Source organism: Emys orbicularis, chromosome 5 (assembly GCF_028017835.1).
Source record: "Emys orbicularis isolate rEmyOrb1 chromosome 5, rEmyOrb1.hap1, whole genome shotgun sequence".
NCBI classification, from domain to species: Eukaryota; Metazoa; Chordata; order Testudines; family Emydidae; genus Emys; species Emys orbicularis.
This window is the reverse complement of record NC_088687.1, coordinates 130,912,312-130,931,559: the sequence shown is the minus strand read 5'-3', so window position 1 is coordinate 130,931,559 and position 19,248 is coordinate 130,912,312. Positions and strand designations below refer to the sequence as shown.

Here is a 19,248-nt window from a genome sequence, read left to right as displayed (position 1 = left end):
ATTCGGAGCAATTTGGCTGACATCAAAGGCTTGGCAGCACGTCAAGTGGTGTTGAGAATGCCAGTCAGTTAGTGTGTGTAAGCAGAGCGGGGGTTGCACATGAGCTGACATACTGTAACATGAGGCAGGAGACAAGGGTGGGTATGCCGCTCTTTGTACATCAAGCTGAGTAGGATTAAGATATAATTGACAGAACATTGCCACTTAAACGTCTTATCCACTTTTAAGATGTTCAGCAGATGAACAATGGGCAGCAATTCTTTCATATTTGACCATGGCTTTTCTCCCTCCTGCCCCCTTTTACTCTCGAAGTGGTTTTTGATTGTGCAAAGGGATTTCCTGGTTATTTGATAAAAAAAAATTGCAAGATTCCATTTCCAAGTATATTGATATTTACAGAAAAAAATAAATGCTGCTGCTTAATTTATTTGATTATTATTCAGAAAGGAACCAGTTTGTCTTCTTGATGTCTGATGTTTTCTTCTTCTTTTCTTTTACACTCACTGCATTAAATTTTCAAAGGTCGCAAAGTTACATTTGCAAGATGCAGTGCATTGGTTGTTTCCTACCATTCATTCGGGGGGCTGTGCAGAATGGGCTGCTGATTATTCAAGCTGAGGAGGACTCCGTGTTGTATGTTTTCACTGAGGGGCAGAGGGGTTAGTCAATGTTGCCTTTATGGGCCTTAGGCAATTCCATTTCATGCTGCTTCCAGAAGGATTGGGTGTGAGCTGGCCACAGCCCTTCTGAAAGCCTTCTGTGTTCTCCGTGACAGAAGGGGGGGGCAGCTTCAGTGAGCTGCACTGCTGCCTTGGAAGTTTTCTTTTCCCTCCTAAGTGACAGCTGCACGTACTTCTGGGGAAACTTTGCTGGGCGAATCAGAGACGGAACAGAAAAATATGTTTGGGGCGAGGGTGGGGGGGACGCCCTGCGTGGCATCTCAGGCATTTTCCTTGGATGCTGTTTAAGACACAGCAGCAAATGAGAGCAACGCACTTGCAGGCATAAAACTCCTGGTGCTAAAAACACACACAATTTTCCAACGTGGCAGTAATTGGGGGAGTGCCACGCGGGGAGAGTGAGGGTTAAATATATGTTGTTCCTTAAAATCTCTGCCAGAGCTCACTGTACTGTTTAAGCATTATCCACCTTGCTAAACAGCTGCAAAGACTAGATCCATTATTTCTTAGAGTTTCTGGACATGCTTGTGTATGTGCTGAGTTATTTCCCCTGTACTCTGCAGTTGAGATTAGAACGAGGCTTTCCTCACTTCTAGCCTCCAGATATTTTCATGTGGGTTTCAGGATTTGTACAATCGAAACTTTAGTCTCTCCCATACTCTTACCTTAAGGTCACATATTTCTCTTGAGCTGCATGTGGAATTTACACTCGTATCACTGAGGTTGGTGCACAATGACTGAGGGCAACTCTCTGATTGAGTAGCCTTTAATTATGGGAACAGTCCTGAGATGAAGAGGAGAAACTGCCCACCAGCATGGAAGGGGTTAAAGAGAGCCTTTGTGCCCAGCTAGCCCCGCCCCGTTATACCTGCAGCCAATGCCAGGCCTGGAGGGGGAAGAAAAAGAGAGAACCTGGCTCAGTTTGGGGCTGACTGGCGAAGAGGCAGGAGCTCGCTGCCTACCTACCTGAGGGGAAGGCTCACTAGCCTGCCAGCCAAGGCAGCCACCAGGAAATAATACCATCTCCTTGGCTGAGGAGACTGTGGAAGAGACTTAGGAGCAGCCGCCCTAAGAAATGACTGGGTGACTGAAGCACGGAAACCTTGTGTGGTTCCGGCCCCACCAAATTTAGGGCTGCCCCGCCCAGAGGAGGCTGAGACTGTGGCAGGGCTCTGCCCAAGGTCCACAAGGGAGTGCTACTAGAGACAAGCCACCCCAGTGACTTGGACTGTAGGGGCCATGCCCCACACTGAAGGGACAGCGATAAGAAGTAACCTAGGGCAGTGGATTTAGACTCCCGGCTGGGAGGTGTATTCAGGGGTTGACTCACACAGGGCCCTGGGCTGGGACCCGGAGGAGAGGGAGGGCCTGGGTCCCTCTACCCAACTGCCTTAAAGACTGAGGCACCTTGACCAGAGAAGCAAGGGGCCGGCAGTCAAGCATTCCAACCAGTAGGCCACCCAGCCCTCCAAGCTCCCTGTTAGAAGTCCCACTGACTTAATTTCCAGCATCTCTGAAAATAAGGCCACTTAAGTAGGTGCCGGAATAGGGATCTTGGTCCGTTCCATGTTTGAAAATTCTGGCCTGAGTGACTTGTCTGGGATAAGCTGTGGTATAGTTAATGAGATGTCATCGCTTTGTCCAGAAAAAAGGGTTCTAATCCTGGTTCTGACAGCGACGTATGATATGACCTTGGGTAATTCTCTGAACCTCTGTTTCCCCATTTTACAAATGGGGACAAGAATATTTACTTCCTCCTACCCTTTGTCTTGTCCATTTAGACTGGGAAGGGGCTCTCCTACTGTTTATTCATGCAGCACCTAGCACAATGGGGGCGCAGATCTCAGCTGGGGACTCTAGGTGCTATTGTAATAGAGATGATGATGATAGGGGAACAGGACTAGATGGATCATAAATTTAGTCCAGTTCATTCCAGTGCTGTTAGTTTGTTTAAAAAAAAAAATAGCCTGTCTACTCAACATTGTTGCCTTCCTGACCAAAACTTTAGATTCAGCACTCTCCCAGGTTCGTTTGATCCCAATAAGCCTGCTTGCTCTCCTGATCTTTTATGGAAACTGCAAGGTAAAACTGTTGCCAGAATTCCACTCCTTGCACGCCGCATGACTGATCACATAAGTCTCTCCCACCTCCTGGGTTTAATTAGCTGTAATTTTGATGTATATCATTATTTGCATGGAGGGTAGAATGGATCAGCTCCTCCTAGGGAACGGTGACCAGTAAATATAAACAAAAGGGCTTTTGTCGGCTATTAATGGAAACATTGATTAATCTCCCATCATGTTAGTAGCCTACTGAAAAGCTCATAAAGCAGCACGCAAAATTGTTCATTAAACTGGCCAGGCTGCAAGCACCAGGAAGTGAATGCAAAATGCACTTCAAGTGCCTTGCGGCAGCACAGTGCCTCCCAAAGGCAATGCAACCTCCTATCAAAGGCAGCTGTGTAGAAGGAGATGTTTCTTAAAGCTTCTCTTTCTCTTTCTTTGCAGATGATGCCAGCTCAGGAAAGGACAGCCCGCTGTCTGAAGGCTCCAATGGCGAATATGAAGATCATTCTGGGAAGCAGTGGGGTAAGGGACAGATATATATTATATTTTGGCTTCCCACACATCCCTGTTCATATCCATCGCAGTCCGCCTCAATGTCGCATTGCACTGAAGGAATGGAAAAGGCAGCCTTAGAGGAATTCAGTGATCAGATCAATTTGTATCCGTGGATGGTCAAATGTCAAATAGAATCTCAGTTGAATGCATCAATCTGAACTGATCCCTTCCTTTATTAAGTGTCCTCCTGCCCCAGGAAGTGTAGCTGGTGATCCACACTTGAGTGTCTGCTATATCCTAGCATCGTGCTTTCTTGTACTTGTTTCCAGGGGCAGTGGCTTTCCTTTCCATGGGTAGCCTTATTATGACTGGGCATAAATTCTCCATTAAAAACCATATTGAAATTTATAATGGGATTTCCAAAAGCACTGAGCCTACCTCTGCTCCCACTGAAGTCAAATGAGAGATCTGGCTTCAACAGGAGCAAAGTTAGGTGAGCTCTTCTGAAAATCACCAAGTACAAAGCCCTCAAGTGGAGATGCAGTAGATTGGCAAAAGAACTCCTTCAGCCAGTATACAGTTGAACCATCTCCCTGATTGATGGAAGGTGTACTGGCAAGAGGACTTTTTTTGCCTGTATAAGCTGTGTCTACACAGTGATTTTTGCCAGCATAGCTATGTTTGTTGGAGCGGGGGGGGGGGGCGGGTTCACTTAGGGGTTTTGTTCATCTTGTCATAGGCTTAGCAGAAGCTACTACGTCCAGCTCTGAAACAAGGTTTTGAACTGCTCCAGGGTTTGCGAGTGTCCTACCCAGGGTTTGGTTCAAGCCATTCTCCACACGCTTTTTGTGGAGAAACAGAACAACTTTTGGCCACTACTGGCATGGGCAGGAATTTGAACTGATAACCCAGAGGTGTCAGGCGCCATATCTCATTTCTGCTTTTATGGCCCAGCTACAGCTCATCCCTTTTTTATATTTTTACTTTGGTTGGTGATTTGTCACCGTGTTCCTAAACCTATTTCTGAGAGATTTCATCCAGTCTAAAGAGCCCTATTCAAGAATTTACCCTTGCCCAAACAGGGCAGCTCTAAGCTGTCATCAAAATAGGAAATTCCAAATATAATAATGTAACAAATGCGTGACTACCAACTTCAGGGAAGCCACCATGTTGTGAAACATGGCCAGCTGGTAACCTCATGGCAACAGTGAGGATGGAGCTCATTCTGCTTCAAAAGGACAGGCTCCTACCCCTGAGCTAAGGATAATCTCCTCCAGCTGTTGGCAGTAGAGGGTATATGATACCATTGTATTGTAGTTCCGATTCTTACCAGGAGAGGGCAGTGATGCACATAAACACTGGGCAGTTAATTACATTATTATGTGGACAGTGCTAGCATCTCTTTTGCACAGGACTGCAGACAGGGTCCAGGAGCCAGTGCTTGTTTTGTCCTGGGAAGCTGATGAAGAGGGTTGTAATTTTGAGAGAAGATGGCAGATTTTTATAGAGAAAGGAGGGAAGATTCAGCTATTCCACACTTCTAGAAATCTCACAGGACAGATTTTGCACATATCACATGAAAAAAAGCAAACGCAGACCTGTCTTCAGACCTCAATCTCGTAAGGGGCATGAGCCAGAAGTTGAGCTCTGTGGCAGAAGTGCCCTCTAGAGGTAATTGTGGACAATCACGATAAATTGGACATTTCTGCAACCACTGCGTTAACTCTCATCTGTTAAGGGAATGCTGCAGGCACCTCTGAGATTTATCCATCCACCTGTGAGATATTCCTCAAGGAAAGGAATCTGTTAAACTGCTTCCTACCAAGTTTTTGCTTGACATTTTGCCATTAATTATTTAATTTTAATTACACCGAATAAATCTTCGTAATAAACAGCGTTAGAGCAGGAGACCTGCACGCACTGTCCCTTTGACACAGTCAGTTTGTGTTTCCCTCACGCTTGCATATGGCATAGTTTATACTGTAGCAAAGTGCAGCTCTTGGAGTTTACAAAGCAAACTCCGAAAGGTGTGTGGGAGAACAGTCATGCAAAGTCTAAATAACATAGAGGCACTCTGTAATGGGGTCCTCTGGCTCTAAAGGCCCCTCCCCCAACCCTTGGGGAGGAGCTACTGAACCCGGGACTCAACTGATGATGGGGGACAACTAAGGAATAACAGGGTTGGGAGTGGGGATCATAGGTTCAAAACTAGGGATCCAGAAGGGGACACCGAGCAGAGCACCCCGGATAGCACCCGCTGCTCCTCAGAGCTGTCTAGGGAGCCAGCAGACGCCGCTCAGAGGAACGTGATACGTGAGACAAGGGAGGAACAGAACAGAGCACCTCCCCGTCCAGCATCCTCCTCCTGGTGTTGTAGATGGCCACTTTGGCCAGTGCCAGGAGGAGGTTGATGAGGAAGTCTCGCCTTCATGGGGCCACAAACGGGGTGTGCGAATATGAAGAGGTGTGGGGAAAAGTGCAGCCAGAACCTCAACAGGAGGTTCTGGAGGAGCCGGAAAAGGGGCTGCAACCTGGTGCATTCCAGATAGGCATGCGCCAGGGTCTCCCTCACGCTGCAAAAGGGTCCTCTAGCAGTTCAGCAAGCAAATCTTCAGTAGATGATACAGATTTTGGATGCCATTTAGTAAATGCAAACTCACAGTGCTCCCGGCCTCTCACTCCCTCACGCTCGCTCTGTCTCGCTCTTTCTTCTCTGTGTGTGCGTCTCTCTCTCTCTCCTTTTGTCAACTGGCCTCTCTGAACTTGCCCAATTCAAGCTTTTGTCAAGGAAACCTTTCAGGACTGTGTAAATGGGATCTGGTTTCAGTGTATCACACACAGGATGGAGCAGCTTTTGAGGCCACAGTAATCACTTAACCTTCTAAAAGAAAAAGGGGGGGAAACGCCTGAAAAAGTATTATTTTACCTGTAGATTGCCATGTCTCAGAGAGGGATTGTCAGAGGGGTGAACACAGGACTCCAAACAAAAGTTCTCGAGGGATGAGATAGGAGTGAAAGCAAACTGAGCTGTTGTTGACCTGACTGTAGTGAGGAAAATGCCGACCCTGTTTTACAATATTGTCCCTGTGCAGGGACTAGGTGGGGAAACAAACCCTATTGACATATTTTTATGCAAGCAGAGGGCAGGTATGGGCTGTTACACATGAAGTTCCAAGATTAAAGTCAGTGATGTGACTCATCGGTCAGTACAAAAAATATTAGTGAATGTGCCTATTCTGGACCTGCACTGTGAAGTGCTAATGCTAGTGTAGAAATCCCATCCAGCGAAAATCTACCCTTACATGGGCTTCAGTTCATGTGCACGGAGTAAATTATTGCCTTGTTAAAAGATAACCATTTAGACCCATTTCACTGCTGGATGTTAACCACTTCTATGTCTCATAGACAGACACTCCACATCCATAATGAAAGCACCCTGTGGTCCTATTGGCATTTGTCTCCAGGACAGTGGCTCATGGTTTCGAGCGCTCCCAGTGCGTGGTGCTGAACGGGTTAATTATCTCTCTGGGAGTGTGATTGTTTTTACTAGATAGGAGGCCTCTGGTTTCAGGAGATGATCAAGGGAGTACCCAGCAATTTACACACGGAAACCTATGGAATGGGCTAGCATGTGACTCTAACCGCCCCAGCTGTCGCTGGTAGTACATTCAGTGCTGGAGTTGCTCCGATTCATTAGGTTACACATGAAAGCCCCTGCGTGGAGAGTGAAGCATTTCTGCACCAGGGTTTGAAATAACATGACATGGCGGAGATCCAAAATGACAGCCGGGGGGCTGTGAGGGGAGGGCGGCTGCTCACATAAGAAAGGGCCTTGAAGAGAAGAAGCGCCATGGGCAGCCTCCTTCCCAGAGAGCGTGGCTGGGTCTGAGGCCAGTGTGTGTGACACACACACAGATCTGTGAGGGGTCCGGCTTCTTTTCCTCAAGTGTGTGAGGCCTGCACGCCAACATCCTCACGCCCGGGGAGCTGCACGCCAGCCTATCCCACTCCCAAGTGGTGAGGGGACGGAGCAGGAGTGGCACAGTGGCCATAAACCAGCCTCCAACAGAGCTCAGGCTGTAATTTTTGCCACCGCTGTGAAGCCACAAAAAGCACTAGAGTGAGCAGCTCATTCATAATGAGCCAGATTGTATGTGGAGGTGGGGACTTCAGGGGGAGTTTCTCCCTTCATATACCAGTGCTTGTGCTCTCCTGAGCACAGGGACTGCTCGCGGCTTGTGCCCCTACGGACACCTCATGGACCATGGCCCCACCACACCTGTGCACTGGAGAACAGAGCTGCCTGGATGCACAGTCAGGGAGCCTGCTGCGCCCCCTTAGGAAGTGTAGTGAGACTCTCCCTGTGCACTGGGGAGCTCAGGGAGAGCACCTCCAGCACAGCTTTCCTGGCGTTCCCACAGCTGTTCTGCTGCTGTGACACACTCCCCAACAATGTGGGCCAGTGGCTAATCGGTGCAACCTGCCCCAGTGTGTCATAGAGAAGGCCAGTCACATCCACCTATTCAATATTTGCATGGCTCTTTACAGATAGAATTAAAGATGCAGCTCCTGCCTCCAGGCCCTTACGCGCTAGGTGAGACACATCACGACAGGGTGCCAGGAGAGATGGCAGCGGCCAAGCAGGTGACAGGAAGGAAGGGAAGGGGTGTTACACGAAGGAAGGTTATAAGGTTGCACTCAAGGCAAGGCATGCAGCTTGTCAGCTCCCTTTGGGGCTGGGAGGAAGAGCTATTAATTTAGATTTCATTAGGCTGGTGGGGGAGGGTGGGTCATTGGAGACATGGAGAAAGGAAGGGGGCTTGGAGGAGGGTGTTTGAAGGAGGAAAGGATCACAGAGGATACATCCAGCACAGGAGACAGCAAGTGAGAAAGTGCAAAAGGGGCTTTGCTCTGGGCCTGAGTGAGAGATTTAGGGGAGGCAAGACACAAGATGTAACGGGGCAGAGCTGTGTAGAGGAATAATGAGGGAAAGGAGTTTGAGTCTGACAGGGAGCCACTAACTGGAATCTGAGATGGGACTGGCAGGGTCACAGTAGTGAGAGAGGAAGGTGAGTTTGGCTGGAGTGTTTTGGATATATTGGAGGATTGCCAGGTGGGAGTTAGGTAGGCTGAAGAGGAGGAAGTAGAAGTAGGCTTGGCAGGAGATTGCGCTAAGAAATGCCCCGGGTGTAGTATTGCATAATGAGAGTAATTGTGGGAGATTTATACCTTCTTCTGAATCGTTCATTACAGGCCACTCTTAGACAAGGTTCTGGCCTTGAAACTGCCGTATTCCACTGTAGCAATTTTTAAGAGCTTTTCAATAGATTTTTTTTTTAATCATATTGGTAAATCAGGCCATCCAGTTATTTTACAGAAAGGACACAGTGCAAAGCTATTAAAGCCATGTGGATAATATTACCCCACTCCCTTTTTCCTCTGAAATTCTGTTGTGGAATTTAATGAATAATTGAAATTATGTCATTAAAAGTCAGTAGGAACTGAACGCCTAATTCCCTTGGGTGCTTTTGTAAATCCTGCACTTCCTGTTGACTTTTGTGAGGTCAGGATTTGGCCCATTGTGAGCTTCCACTTGAGAACTTGTGCTTCCCTGAGGAGACAAGGTTGCAGCAGAACCCATTACCCATTGCTAAGTCTTCCAGATACTATTGGAATGGAACAGCCTTGCGCCATGTTTCTGCTCACCTGTCATTTGGATGAGTAGCTCTTCCTAACCGCTTCATGGGGATTTTTTGAATGAGAGTACTTTTTACTATGAATTTTTCATAAATTAATGCTGGATGAATCTCAGAAAGTTCAGTTCAGATCAACACTCAGAACTCTGCATGCTCATCTGGACAGTCTGAACCTCTGGACCTTGTAAAATTGGCTTCAAGTTACAGAGAGAGCAGGTTCCTTGTACAATTTCTCTGACTCTCTGCGGTATTTGGCCACATTTGGGGAGTTGCTGAGCACTCTCAAGTCCCATTAAAACCAGGTGTGGAGGGTGATTATCTCCTCTCTGGATGATCAGAAATAGACCAGAAGAACAATCAACCTGATAGAATTCTGTATTCTGCTTCTGGTCACGGCTGAACCCAAGAAATGCAAAACATAGAATTCTATAGCTGTGTCCTGAAAGGTGGCCATACTGCTAAGGGAAACTATGAGGTCAAATTCTGCCCTGAGATACAGGTGACTCTGGTATTATTTTATGGCATCGCTATAATCAACTGCCATAATTATAGAGTGAAATTCTATGGCCTGTCTTATGTAGGAATTCAAACCAGTGAATGAAATGGTCCCTTCTGACCCTAAAATCTATGAACCTATGTAGTACTTATTTTTATGAAGGAACCACACTGGACCAGTGTATGCAGTAGTGATGCTGGGGCATTTCTTGCACATTTGGAGTAGGGTGTCTCAGAAACAATGCCGGCAGTCCCTATAGACATCTGGTTGGATGGTCCATCATGCACCTTGCTTAGTGTAATCAACCCTTTGTGTCCTTTGCAGCCCGGCCCAGATTCACGCAACCTGCCAAGATGCGACGGAGGGTGATTGCACGGCCTGTAGGAAGCTCAGTCCGCCTGAAGTGTGTTGCCAGTGGGAACCCTAGGCCTGACATCACCTGGCTGAAGGACAATAAGCCCCTCACACCTCAGGAGATTGGGGAGAACAAGAAGAAGAAGTGGACATTGAATTTGAAGAACTTAAAGCCTGAGGACAGTGGGAAATACACTTGCCGAGTGTTTAACAAAGTTGGAGAAATCAATGCGACATATAAAGTTGAAGTAATCCGTAAGTGCTGCCTCTGTGCTGAGTGGGTTATTAGGGAGGGGCTTTTACAAGCGGGCTGACTTGAATAAATAGAACATTGTACCAAGAGCTGTGTGCAATGCCAGAAACTGAATTCCCAGATTACACTAAACGGGGAGGTGTTGCAAACTTCAGCGCAGACAGAGAAACAATTCTTCAGAGTCTCTAATAGAGAGGTCAGAAACATGGGCAGGAAATAATAAAATGTGATACATCCTGATAAATGCAGGCTAGTGTGTCTGGTGAGAGCAACTCCCAGAGTAGCAGGGAGGTACTCGGGAAAAACTACTATCTAGAGAGAGAACTAATGGTGACAGTGATGACCCCGGTATGTGTGCTCACAAGGTGATATGCCTGCCAAAAAAAGTAAGTGCGATTTCGGACTCTAGACAGTCACTTTGTGGACCAGGGAGTCCCACTTTTAGGGTCTAAGAGCCATTGGGAGTTGTTCTATTGACTTCATCGTGGGTTGGATAAGGCCTTTAATGTGTTTGAAGAAAAATAGTTTAGGGTGGCTACTACAGAGATAATGGGATGAAGTTAATCAATGGAAAAATTAGGCTGGATATCAGAGAAAAGCGTTCTGTTGAGTCATAGAGCAGTCTCCCAAGGAAAGTGATAAAAGTCCCATCACTAAAGTCATTAAAAATTAACTAGACAAAGCATTTAGGGCCAGATTTTTAAAGGTATTTAGGAACCTAAAGTTACAGACAGATGCCGACTGGGATTTTCAAAAGTGTCTAGATGCCTAACTCTGAGGCACTGACTTCAGGCACCCATTGGGAGTTAGGCACCACCTAGGCACTTTGAAAATCCCACTAGGCATCTATCTTGCATCTTTAGCACTTAAGTACTTCTATAAATCTGGCCTTTAAGGCACATGCCATAGGGGATTGTCCTGCTGTGGCAGTGGAATGAACTAGATTGCTGTTCTCTGTATTTAACCCTATAGAGGATTCTATGGCTCTAATTTCCTGTCTTATTATATTTGAAAGTAATTATATTGGAGAAGCTACTCAAACTAAGTGAGGAAGGGCTTCTGTTCCTAAGTTTATGCTATGTTTATGCTAGCCTAATATGTTGCCATGGAAATGATTGATGCTGCAAGCTCAAGAAAGAGGAGGAGAAAGGCTGTGAGAGGGAAGATCAAATATCTTTGATTAGTCAGGAGCAGGGGCATGGAAGACCATAAAGCAACACATGACACATGGAAAGCATGTTGTTTGTGTGTTAGTGCATGTGTTTTATCATGATAAAGTTTATCCCGGTGTGAAATCTGCTCTCTGATAACTCCCTTTCTCTAGAATAACAGGAATTAAAAGCATATGTGGGAGTTCTGTTGTGCTCTGAATGCACAAACCTGCTGGACATCTGGTATCGATAAAAATGCAGCTGTGTGGAGACAGTAAAAACATGTGTTTACACTAAAACCAGGAGCAGAGACAGGGAAATGAATCAAGTCCCATCCTAATGTCAGTTGTGGCATTTTCACTTCATCAAAACCAGACGGCACCAGGAACAAACCCTTTTCTGTGTCAGAGAGTAGTCCCCGTTTATTTTGGTTTTTATCAACCTACAGACATATGTAACCTTTGTTTTCATTAGCATTTTCTGGCTAGGAACAAAAACAGCGACCAAAGGGGCAATAGAACCAAAGCGATAAGAGTATTAAAGCATTTTCACAGGCTTCTTCCTATTTTAATAACATGCCAGGGCACGTTTCAGGTTTTATTAAATTTCCTCCCTTAAATCTTTTTTTTCCCCCGTAAGCCTCCACTTTTCAGTCTCACCTGCTTATCTGAGTCTAGAACTTTCCAGCTTCAATCCCTGCTGATGTGTTCCTCATGTATGATCTCTTGAGAATGTGACATTTCTGTCACGCTGGCCGACGTTCCCTGAGCATGTCTTTGGGGTCTCGATGCTGATAGCCTCCTATACATCCTATCCTGATTCTTCGAAGTATGGAACATTGTTCCTTCCTCCCACCTCAATACCTGCCCAGTGATACTGGTTCTGTACACACCCAGCCCAACAGTGGTTTCCATTAAAAAGTCAGCATTTGCCAGCAGCTACCACACGGTGATATCTGAGACACCACAGTGGCTCCCTGCACCTAGAAGAGGGAAATCTATGGTACTTCAGATACCGCTGTCCAGAAACAGGTGGTAAATACTAGGAGTACTTGTGGCACTTTAGAGACGAACAAATTTATTTGAGCATAAGCTTTCGTGGGCTACAGCCCACTTCATCGGATGCATCCGATGAAGTGGGCTGTAGCCCACGAAAGCTTATGCTCAAATAAATTTGTTCGTCTCTAAGGTGCCACAAGTACTCCTGTTATTTTTATGGATACAGACTAACACGGCTGCTATTCTGAAAACTGTGGTAAATACTGACTTTCAGATGTGAAATTGGAATCTATTCAGCATCTTTTACAGTGCCTGACAAAATGGGGTCCCTTCTATCATGGTATCTTGCTTCCCCGGCCAGCAGGGGAATCTGGGAGTGTTCCTGAGTTGAGTTGGTCAGAGGACAGAGAAGGTTTCCCTGCTGGGTAGGGAAGCAAGACGGCTGTGGAGTTCTCCTCAGAAAACAGCATGGGAAGTGGTGACTTCTCCATGCTTAGCACATTTGCAATTAGACCAGGGGTAGGCAACCTATGGCACACGTGCCGAAGGCAGCACATGAGCTGATTTTCAGTGACACTCACGCTGCCCGGGTCCTGGCCACCGGTCTGGGGGGCTCTGCATGTTAATTTAGTTTTAAATGAAGCTTCTTAAGCATTTTGAAAACCTTATTTACTTTACATACAACAATAGTTTAGTTATATATTATAGACTTATAGAAAGAGACCTTCCAAAAACGTAAAAATGTATTACTGGCACGCGAACCTTAAATTAGAGTGAATAAATGAAGACTCAGCACACCACTTCTGAAAGGTTGCCAACCCCTGGACTAGATGAAGTAAGAGTTAATGCAGGTGGAAGTGAAGTACTTGACTTAGGAAGTCTTTCCCACCCCTAACATCTCTGGGCTTAAAACTTGGTGTGTAAGCCTCCCTGAGCCAGGAAAGTGGGGGAGAGATGGAGGACTCCCCATCAGCATCAGGTTCCCACAGGCATTTTGCCAGCCCCAGTGATGAAGCACGCCTGCCAGTGCACTGCAGGAAGCATGCCCCTGAGTGGCAATTGCTGCACCCATTAACAGGATGCGCCCACCCTGCACTCCCCACCGTCAGCTGGCTAGTGCGGAAAGTGGAGTGGCCTTGTCCCAACTTCTTTGGTAAGTCTAGGGGGCTTTTGGAGAGATAGGGATTGCCCTGTGCAAGGAGAGGGAATGTTCCTTTCCCTCTCTTGTCATACCCACACTGAGCTAGCAACAGCCTGGACCTGTGACTCTCCCGTTGACTCACAGTAGGTCCCCGTGGCTAAAGCACACAATATCCTACAGATCTAGCAGGGAACATGCAGGACTGCCCCATGGAAACATCCTAACATTACATATAGCTGCCACCCTAGCAGGGAGCTAGCCTGGTGATGCGATGGGCCAGCATCGTGATTAATACCAGGGGCACTTTTGCCATAACAGTCAGTTTAGGTTACCACCCTTGCTACACTATCCTGCAGGGTTCCCTGAATTTCTTTCTGGAATAGTGGCAGGAAAGTGTCCCTGTGGTTTGCCCTTTTTCACCCTGGCTCAGGACACTTACTTGCCCTGTTCCAGATTCAGAGAATAACGCTGCATGTGTTATACCCCTGAGGGTCAAAGTGCACCATGAAGCAGAGGCCTGTGCACTGTGCCTCTGTGGCAGACATGCCAAACCCACGGAAAAAATGGAGAAATTGGGCTTGTTTTTTTGGCTTAATTGGCTTGTGAGTTGCTTGTTGGCTAGTTTTTGGCTTGTAGCTTGTTGCTTGTTTGGCTTGTAGCTTGTTGCTTCTTTTTTTGAACAGCTCCCAGCAAGCAGGGGCAAGGGGCGGAGAGAGTCAGGAGTGTATAGCAGGCCCACCACAGTCCCAGACTGCACGCCGGATGGATCTAGTCACATAGAGTGTTGGGGTTCTTAGGGATTGGCTTGTTTTGGCCTTGTTTTGAAGTGGGATTAGCTTGATTATTCTGAAAGTCGGGGTGCTTATTTACCACGTGAAAGTTGGCAACTGTGCCCTGCTCTGGGAAATGCTGCTCCTACAAAGCTGCAATCCATGCTCAGGATGCAGTCAGGACAGCAGCTGCTGCAGCACCCCTTCCGAGCATGCAACCTGCCTTCACCTCTGAGGCCATTCAGCTACACTGGCCAGCCTCAGTAATGGGGGCGTGGCCCATCCTCCTCCTTGCCTCTCCTTTTTGGGATAATCAGCGCCCTGAGGGGTAGTAGCAGGGGACAGTTCTTGCACTCAAGAGAGCACAGGGACTTCACATGGGCCAGAACCTTGAATGCACAGTACAAAGTGGGGGGAAGGCTGCTTGGTGTCTTCCCTTTTCCCCACTCCCTCCATTATTGAACACCTGCAATGTCTAGTCCTATGCATGCAACCCGGGAAATGCAGCTTTATAAACTGAGCTTGTGTTACCATCGAGAGACAGTTTAGAGTCCTCTTTAAAGCAGGAGGGAAACTAGTTAGTTCTGGGGTTGAACTGTGTGACTCCCTGTAACACTTGTGGGGCTTGGGTGGCTGAATACCAATGCCCCTAGCTCAGTAGGTAGCTGGGATAATAGGATCAGAGGAGAGATGGAAAATACCTCTTAGATGAGATTTCTAGGGCCTGATTCCTCAGCACAGACAGAGAGGTTTGCAGCATCCGTATTTGAACAATCACAAATCGGATTGAGGAACACCATTTATTTTTCATCATGTGTTGTATTTGTTTGCAGAGAGGACTCGGTCCAAACCCATTCTCACGGGAACGCACCCTGTGAACACTACCGTGGACTATGGCGGGACCACGTCGTTCCAGTGCAAGGTCCGCAGTGACGTCAAGCCCGTCATCCAGTGGCTGAAAAGGGTGGAGTACGGCACAGAGAACAAGTACAACTCCACCATTGACGTCGGGGGGCAGAAGTTTGTCGTGCTGCCCACTGGGGAGGTCTGGTCCCGTCCGGACGGCTCCTACTTAAACAAACTGATGATCACACGAGCCAAAGAAGAGGACGCTGGGATGTACATCTGCCTAGGGGCAAACACAATGGGATACAGCTTCCGCAGTGCTTTCCTCACGGTGTTGCCAGGTGAGTGTGGGGTGGCTGGAACTTTCCTTCTAAACTGTCCTGGGCCAGCGTGTTCTGCATTGCAGCATCCTTGCAATCGCGGATCCAGATCCTCAGCTGGTATAAATCAGCTTTGCTCCATTGACCTCAGTGGAGCGTCACTGATTTACACAGCTCGGGATCTGGCGAGCTTTAGTGAGTGGCCAGATTATGCTGATTTTTCCACTGCCCGGGGTGTGTCTGAGTCGATCTCCACCCTGAGCCTCCTTGTGCATAAATAACGGCTCCGGCAAGGTTAAATAACCGGGTTGAAAATGCCTGATCTGCTTTTGTGCTGGAGCAGGGCGGGGAAGTCGTATTGTGATGCCGTCTGTGCAACGTCCTGTAAAGTGAGCCCAGGCGCTCCAAGGAGCTGAATGCCCCTCCCCTCCCCGTTTGTTTTTTTAATTGGTTTGTTGGTAAAAGGAAACAATGAAACAAGCCAATAAACAGAGAAGAATGAAAACAGCGTAAGGATCACAGCCACAGGAGAAGAATGGGTGTGAAAGAGAATATGCCAGGCTTGTTAATTTCTTATTTGATGATCCCCTGGGAGCCAGAACGGCTTGCCTCTTTGCTCCTGCCCTGTGCTCTGCTCTGTGGCTGAGACCTGCAGCACAGGAGCATTCTAGGGCTTCCCGTCTAACTTCTTCGTTGTCCCTTTTGCCCTCTTTCTGCTCCGAAAAGTGATTTTATAATCCAGACTCGGCTGGCTTTAGTGACAAAAAGAAATCGGCCTTGCTTTTTCTCCCCTCCGCCCTGCAGAGCCATCGCAGCTCAGAGAAGAGAGGAGAGGAAAAGAAGTGGTGGAAATGTGGTCCTATTGTATACATTAAGCATTAAAAAAAAAAAAAAGATGTTTTTCTGGTGGGATTTTTTTTGCACTGAAATAACTAAAACAAAACAAGCTCTATGTGTATTATTTCAAACTAACACTAGATTTAGGCCTCAATGGGAAAAAAAAGTCATTGACTTCTTTAAAGAAGTTTGGCTTGGAAAGAAAGTTACACACATCTGAAAATATTGTACAGGAGAGTACAAGATTATGATTGCAAATTCACAAATTATCTTGTATGTGTCATCTCAGATTTTTATATGGCACCGCTCGTCACATTATCTGAGCTCTGGTACCTTAGGGCCAAATGTTTAAAGTTATGTAGGTAGCTACAGCTGCAGATAACCGCTTAGCAGAATTTTCAAAAGCCCCTCGGCACCCAGGTCCCTATGGGAGTTAGGCACTTAGGTGCTTTTTGAAAACCCCACCAAGGACCTATCTGCCTCTTTAGGTGCCTAGATACCTTTAAAAATTTGGCCCTGAAAGCCCTGATTCAGCAAAGCGACTCAGCTTTCAGCATGTGCTTAAGTCGATCCCTATTCAGCACAGCACTTACACATGTGTAAGTCCTATTGAAGACAATGGGATTAAGCACAGGTTTACAGTTCAGCACATCCTCAGGTGCTTTTGTAACTAGGAATGGTCACTGGCATGTGCCTAAATTAGGTAATTCAAAGTTGTGTTTCCCGCAGCACCACTAATTGAGTCCTGGATGCATATTATACAAAGTCTACTATTATGCAAAGTGGGCCGGAACCTAAACCCTGAAATTTGGGAGTATGGCTCTGATTCTGAACAGTGCCATTTCGGCCTGTCTCACTAGGGCTTAAATGGAATAACATGTTCATGAATGCAGGATGCTAGAGGTTTGTAAGAGGGATAATCAACTGCATTTCTTGACTATCTGCAATAAAATTCTCAGTGGCGACAGTGCTATAAAAATATAAAGTGCTGCGCGCAGTGAGCTGCTCTGGTGAGAACAAAAATGTAAGCCTTTATCACTAAGGGCTCAATCCTGCTTAGGGGGCACTGTACAGGTGCAGTGAATCAGGGCCTGAGCCATTCGCAGTGGGTCAGTGTCTAAGTGAATAGTAACCGCAGACATGGCGGAGGGCTGATAGGGGATTCTTCTTACTTACCCGAAGCTGGGACTCCCAACCCTGGCTTGTCCTGAACAAGTGCACACACTCAGTTCTGCAGGGCCTGGGAATCCCACACAAAGTCCTAGTCCTCCCTTGTCTCAGCAGAGCACCAAGAGGTTCTGCAGGAGGGATGCTACTTAGCCTGCCTCTTCCTGTCCCAAACCTGCCCACATAAGAGACCGCTCCTGCAAGGTACCACTCCTGCCTGGTCCATAGCCTGAGCAGTGCTGAGTGTGTATTAGCGACAGGAAGATGGATTGCTACTAGAGAGGGATATTTAAGACTTAATGAACAGAGACGTGTCTGGCAGAGGCAAATATGGGACAGGCCTCTGCTCTCCGTAACCAGATCATGCAGGTCCAATTGCTGGGCAGCTGACATGGCCTGCGTTTCATCCTCCGGTCTGGGCAGGGAAGCCAGCTCCATCTCTGAGCGCTGGGGCTGAGAGACCATCTGTTGGACTGGCTCTGAAGAGGACACTAGAACTGGGGAACTAAAGCATAATGAATTATTGGGGGGGAAAAAACTTTTAGCCCCCTCCCCCCCCCATCTTAAACCAAAGAAATTGATTTGTTTGTCCTTTCAGTGCTTTTCAAAGGAGAAACAGCAGCAAAACATTATGATGTTGGCAGTGTGTCCCCCTTGTATTTGGCATGGCTGGGGTTGTCAGACAGACTATACAAAAGCCAGCCTTAGCTTAACATCTGTTTTGAATCTCCCTCTCCTGGTTTTAATTAACTCTTTCGATTTCTCCCTTTCCCTCTTGTAACACACACACACTCTCTCTCTCTCATGCAAACCTGATGTCCAGATCCCAAGCCACCGAGCGCCCCTGTGGCCCCGTCCTCTGCTAGCAGCCTGCCGTGGCCGGTGATCATCGGGATCCCCGCTGGAGCGGTCTTCATCTTCGGGACGATCCTCCTGTGGCTCTGCCAGGCCAAAAAGAAGCCCTGCTCTCCCCCAGCTGCAGCGCCCGTGCACAGACCGCAGGCCAGAGACAGGATCTGTGTCTCCCAGGGTCCTGACAAAGACTGCATCTCCTCCATAAACTATGAGGAATACGTAGCCCACCAGCAGCATTTGCTATCCCAAGGGCCTGCGTTGGCCCCAGCCGTGGCATCGAAAATGTACCCAAAGATTTACACAGACATCCACACTCACACGCACTCACATGTGGAAGGCAAAGTTCACCAGCATCAGCACATTCATTATCAGTGTTAAAGGGCAGCCAGAGACCGTAGCTTATTGGTGCTTTTTTCTCACGGTACCTCAGAACAGACTGCTTCGAGTCAGCTAACACTGCCAGCAAAAGGCAAAGTGGACAGAGGAGGGAGAGAGAGAGAAAGAGATTTTTGTTGTTGTTATTATTACCGTTAGGATATAGATGAGGAATAATGAAGGAATTCCCAATCTCAGCACAAAGGCGGCCATCTAAAACAATGGAAATTTCTTGTATGTCTAAATCAAGATGGCAACAGATAAGGCAGTTAGCTGTGACATGAAACACCACGGACCCTGTTGCATTGCCAAGCAGAGGAAGAAGAGGAGAACACGATGATATTGCAGTTCCTGCCTCTAGCACATGCCACCTGTTTTGGTGCAAGGCCCATCAGATGTCTTACCCTTGGGAATGTACAGAAGAGCTCTTTATCTCAGAGTGGCTGAAGCTTGGAAGTACCTGAGGTGTAGTGCCAAAGCACCAGGAGACTGTAATCAACTGAAACATTCAATTGCCCAATTTCAAACGAAAAAATAAGCAGAAGAGTTTCTGGAAAACGCATTTCTATTTACAATGTGAAACTCCACATGCATCTCGCCAGCAGTAATTTTGCCTGACAGTTGGTGATAACTTAGCTGGCTGGTTCCATTTCTGCAAATCAAGGGTATTGTGTTTTCCCCAAGGGGGCACTGCTTGAAATCTTTAAAAATATTCAACTCACCCCAATGCTATGACTCAGTGCTACTG

At 47.1% G+C, this 19,248-nt stretch overlaps 1 protein-coding gene across 1 annotated transcript in view; it reads left to right on the top strand.

Moving 5' to 3' along the window:
• The window catches only part of FGFRL1 (fibroblast growth factor receptor like 1), a 235,465-nt gene extending 216,962 nt beyond the window's left edge, over nt 1–18,503 (top strand). Inside the window, exons 4-7 of the mRNA XM_065405551.1 lie at nt 3,188–3,268; nt 9,758–10,042; nt 14,934–15,287; nt 18,094–18,503. Of these exons, the coding sequence (XP_065261623.1) occupies nt 3,188–3,268; nt 9,758–10,042; nt 14,934–15,287; nt 18,094–18,503 (1,130 nt within the window). The remainder of the gene's footprint in view (nt 1–3,187; nt 3,269–9,757; nt 10,043–14,933; nt 15,288–18,093) is intronic.
• Nucleotides 18,504–19,248: the final 745 nt, after the last annotated feature.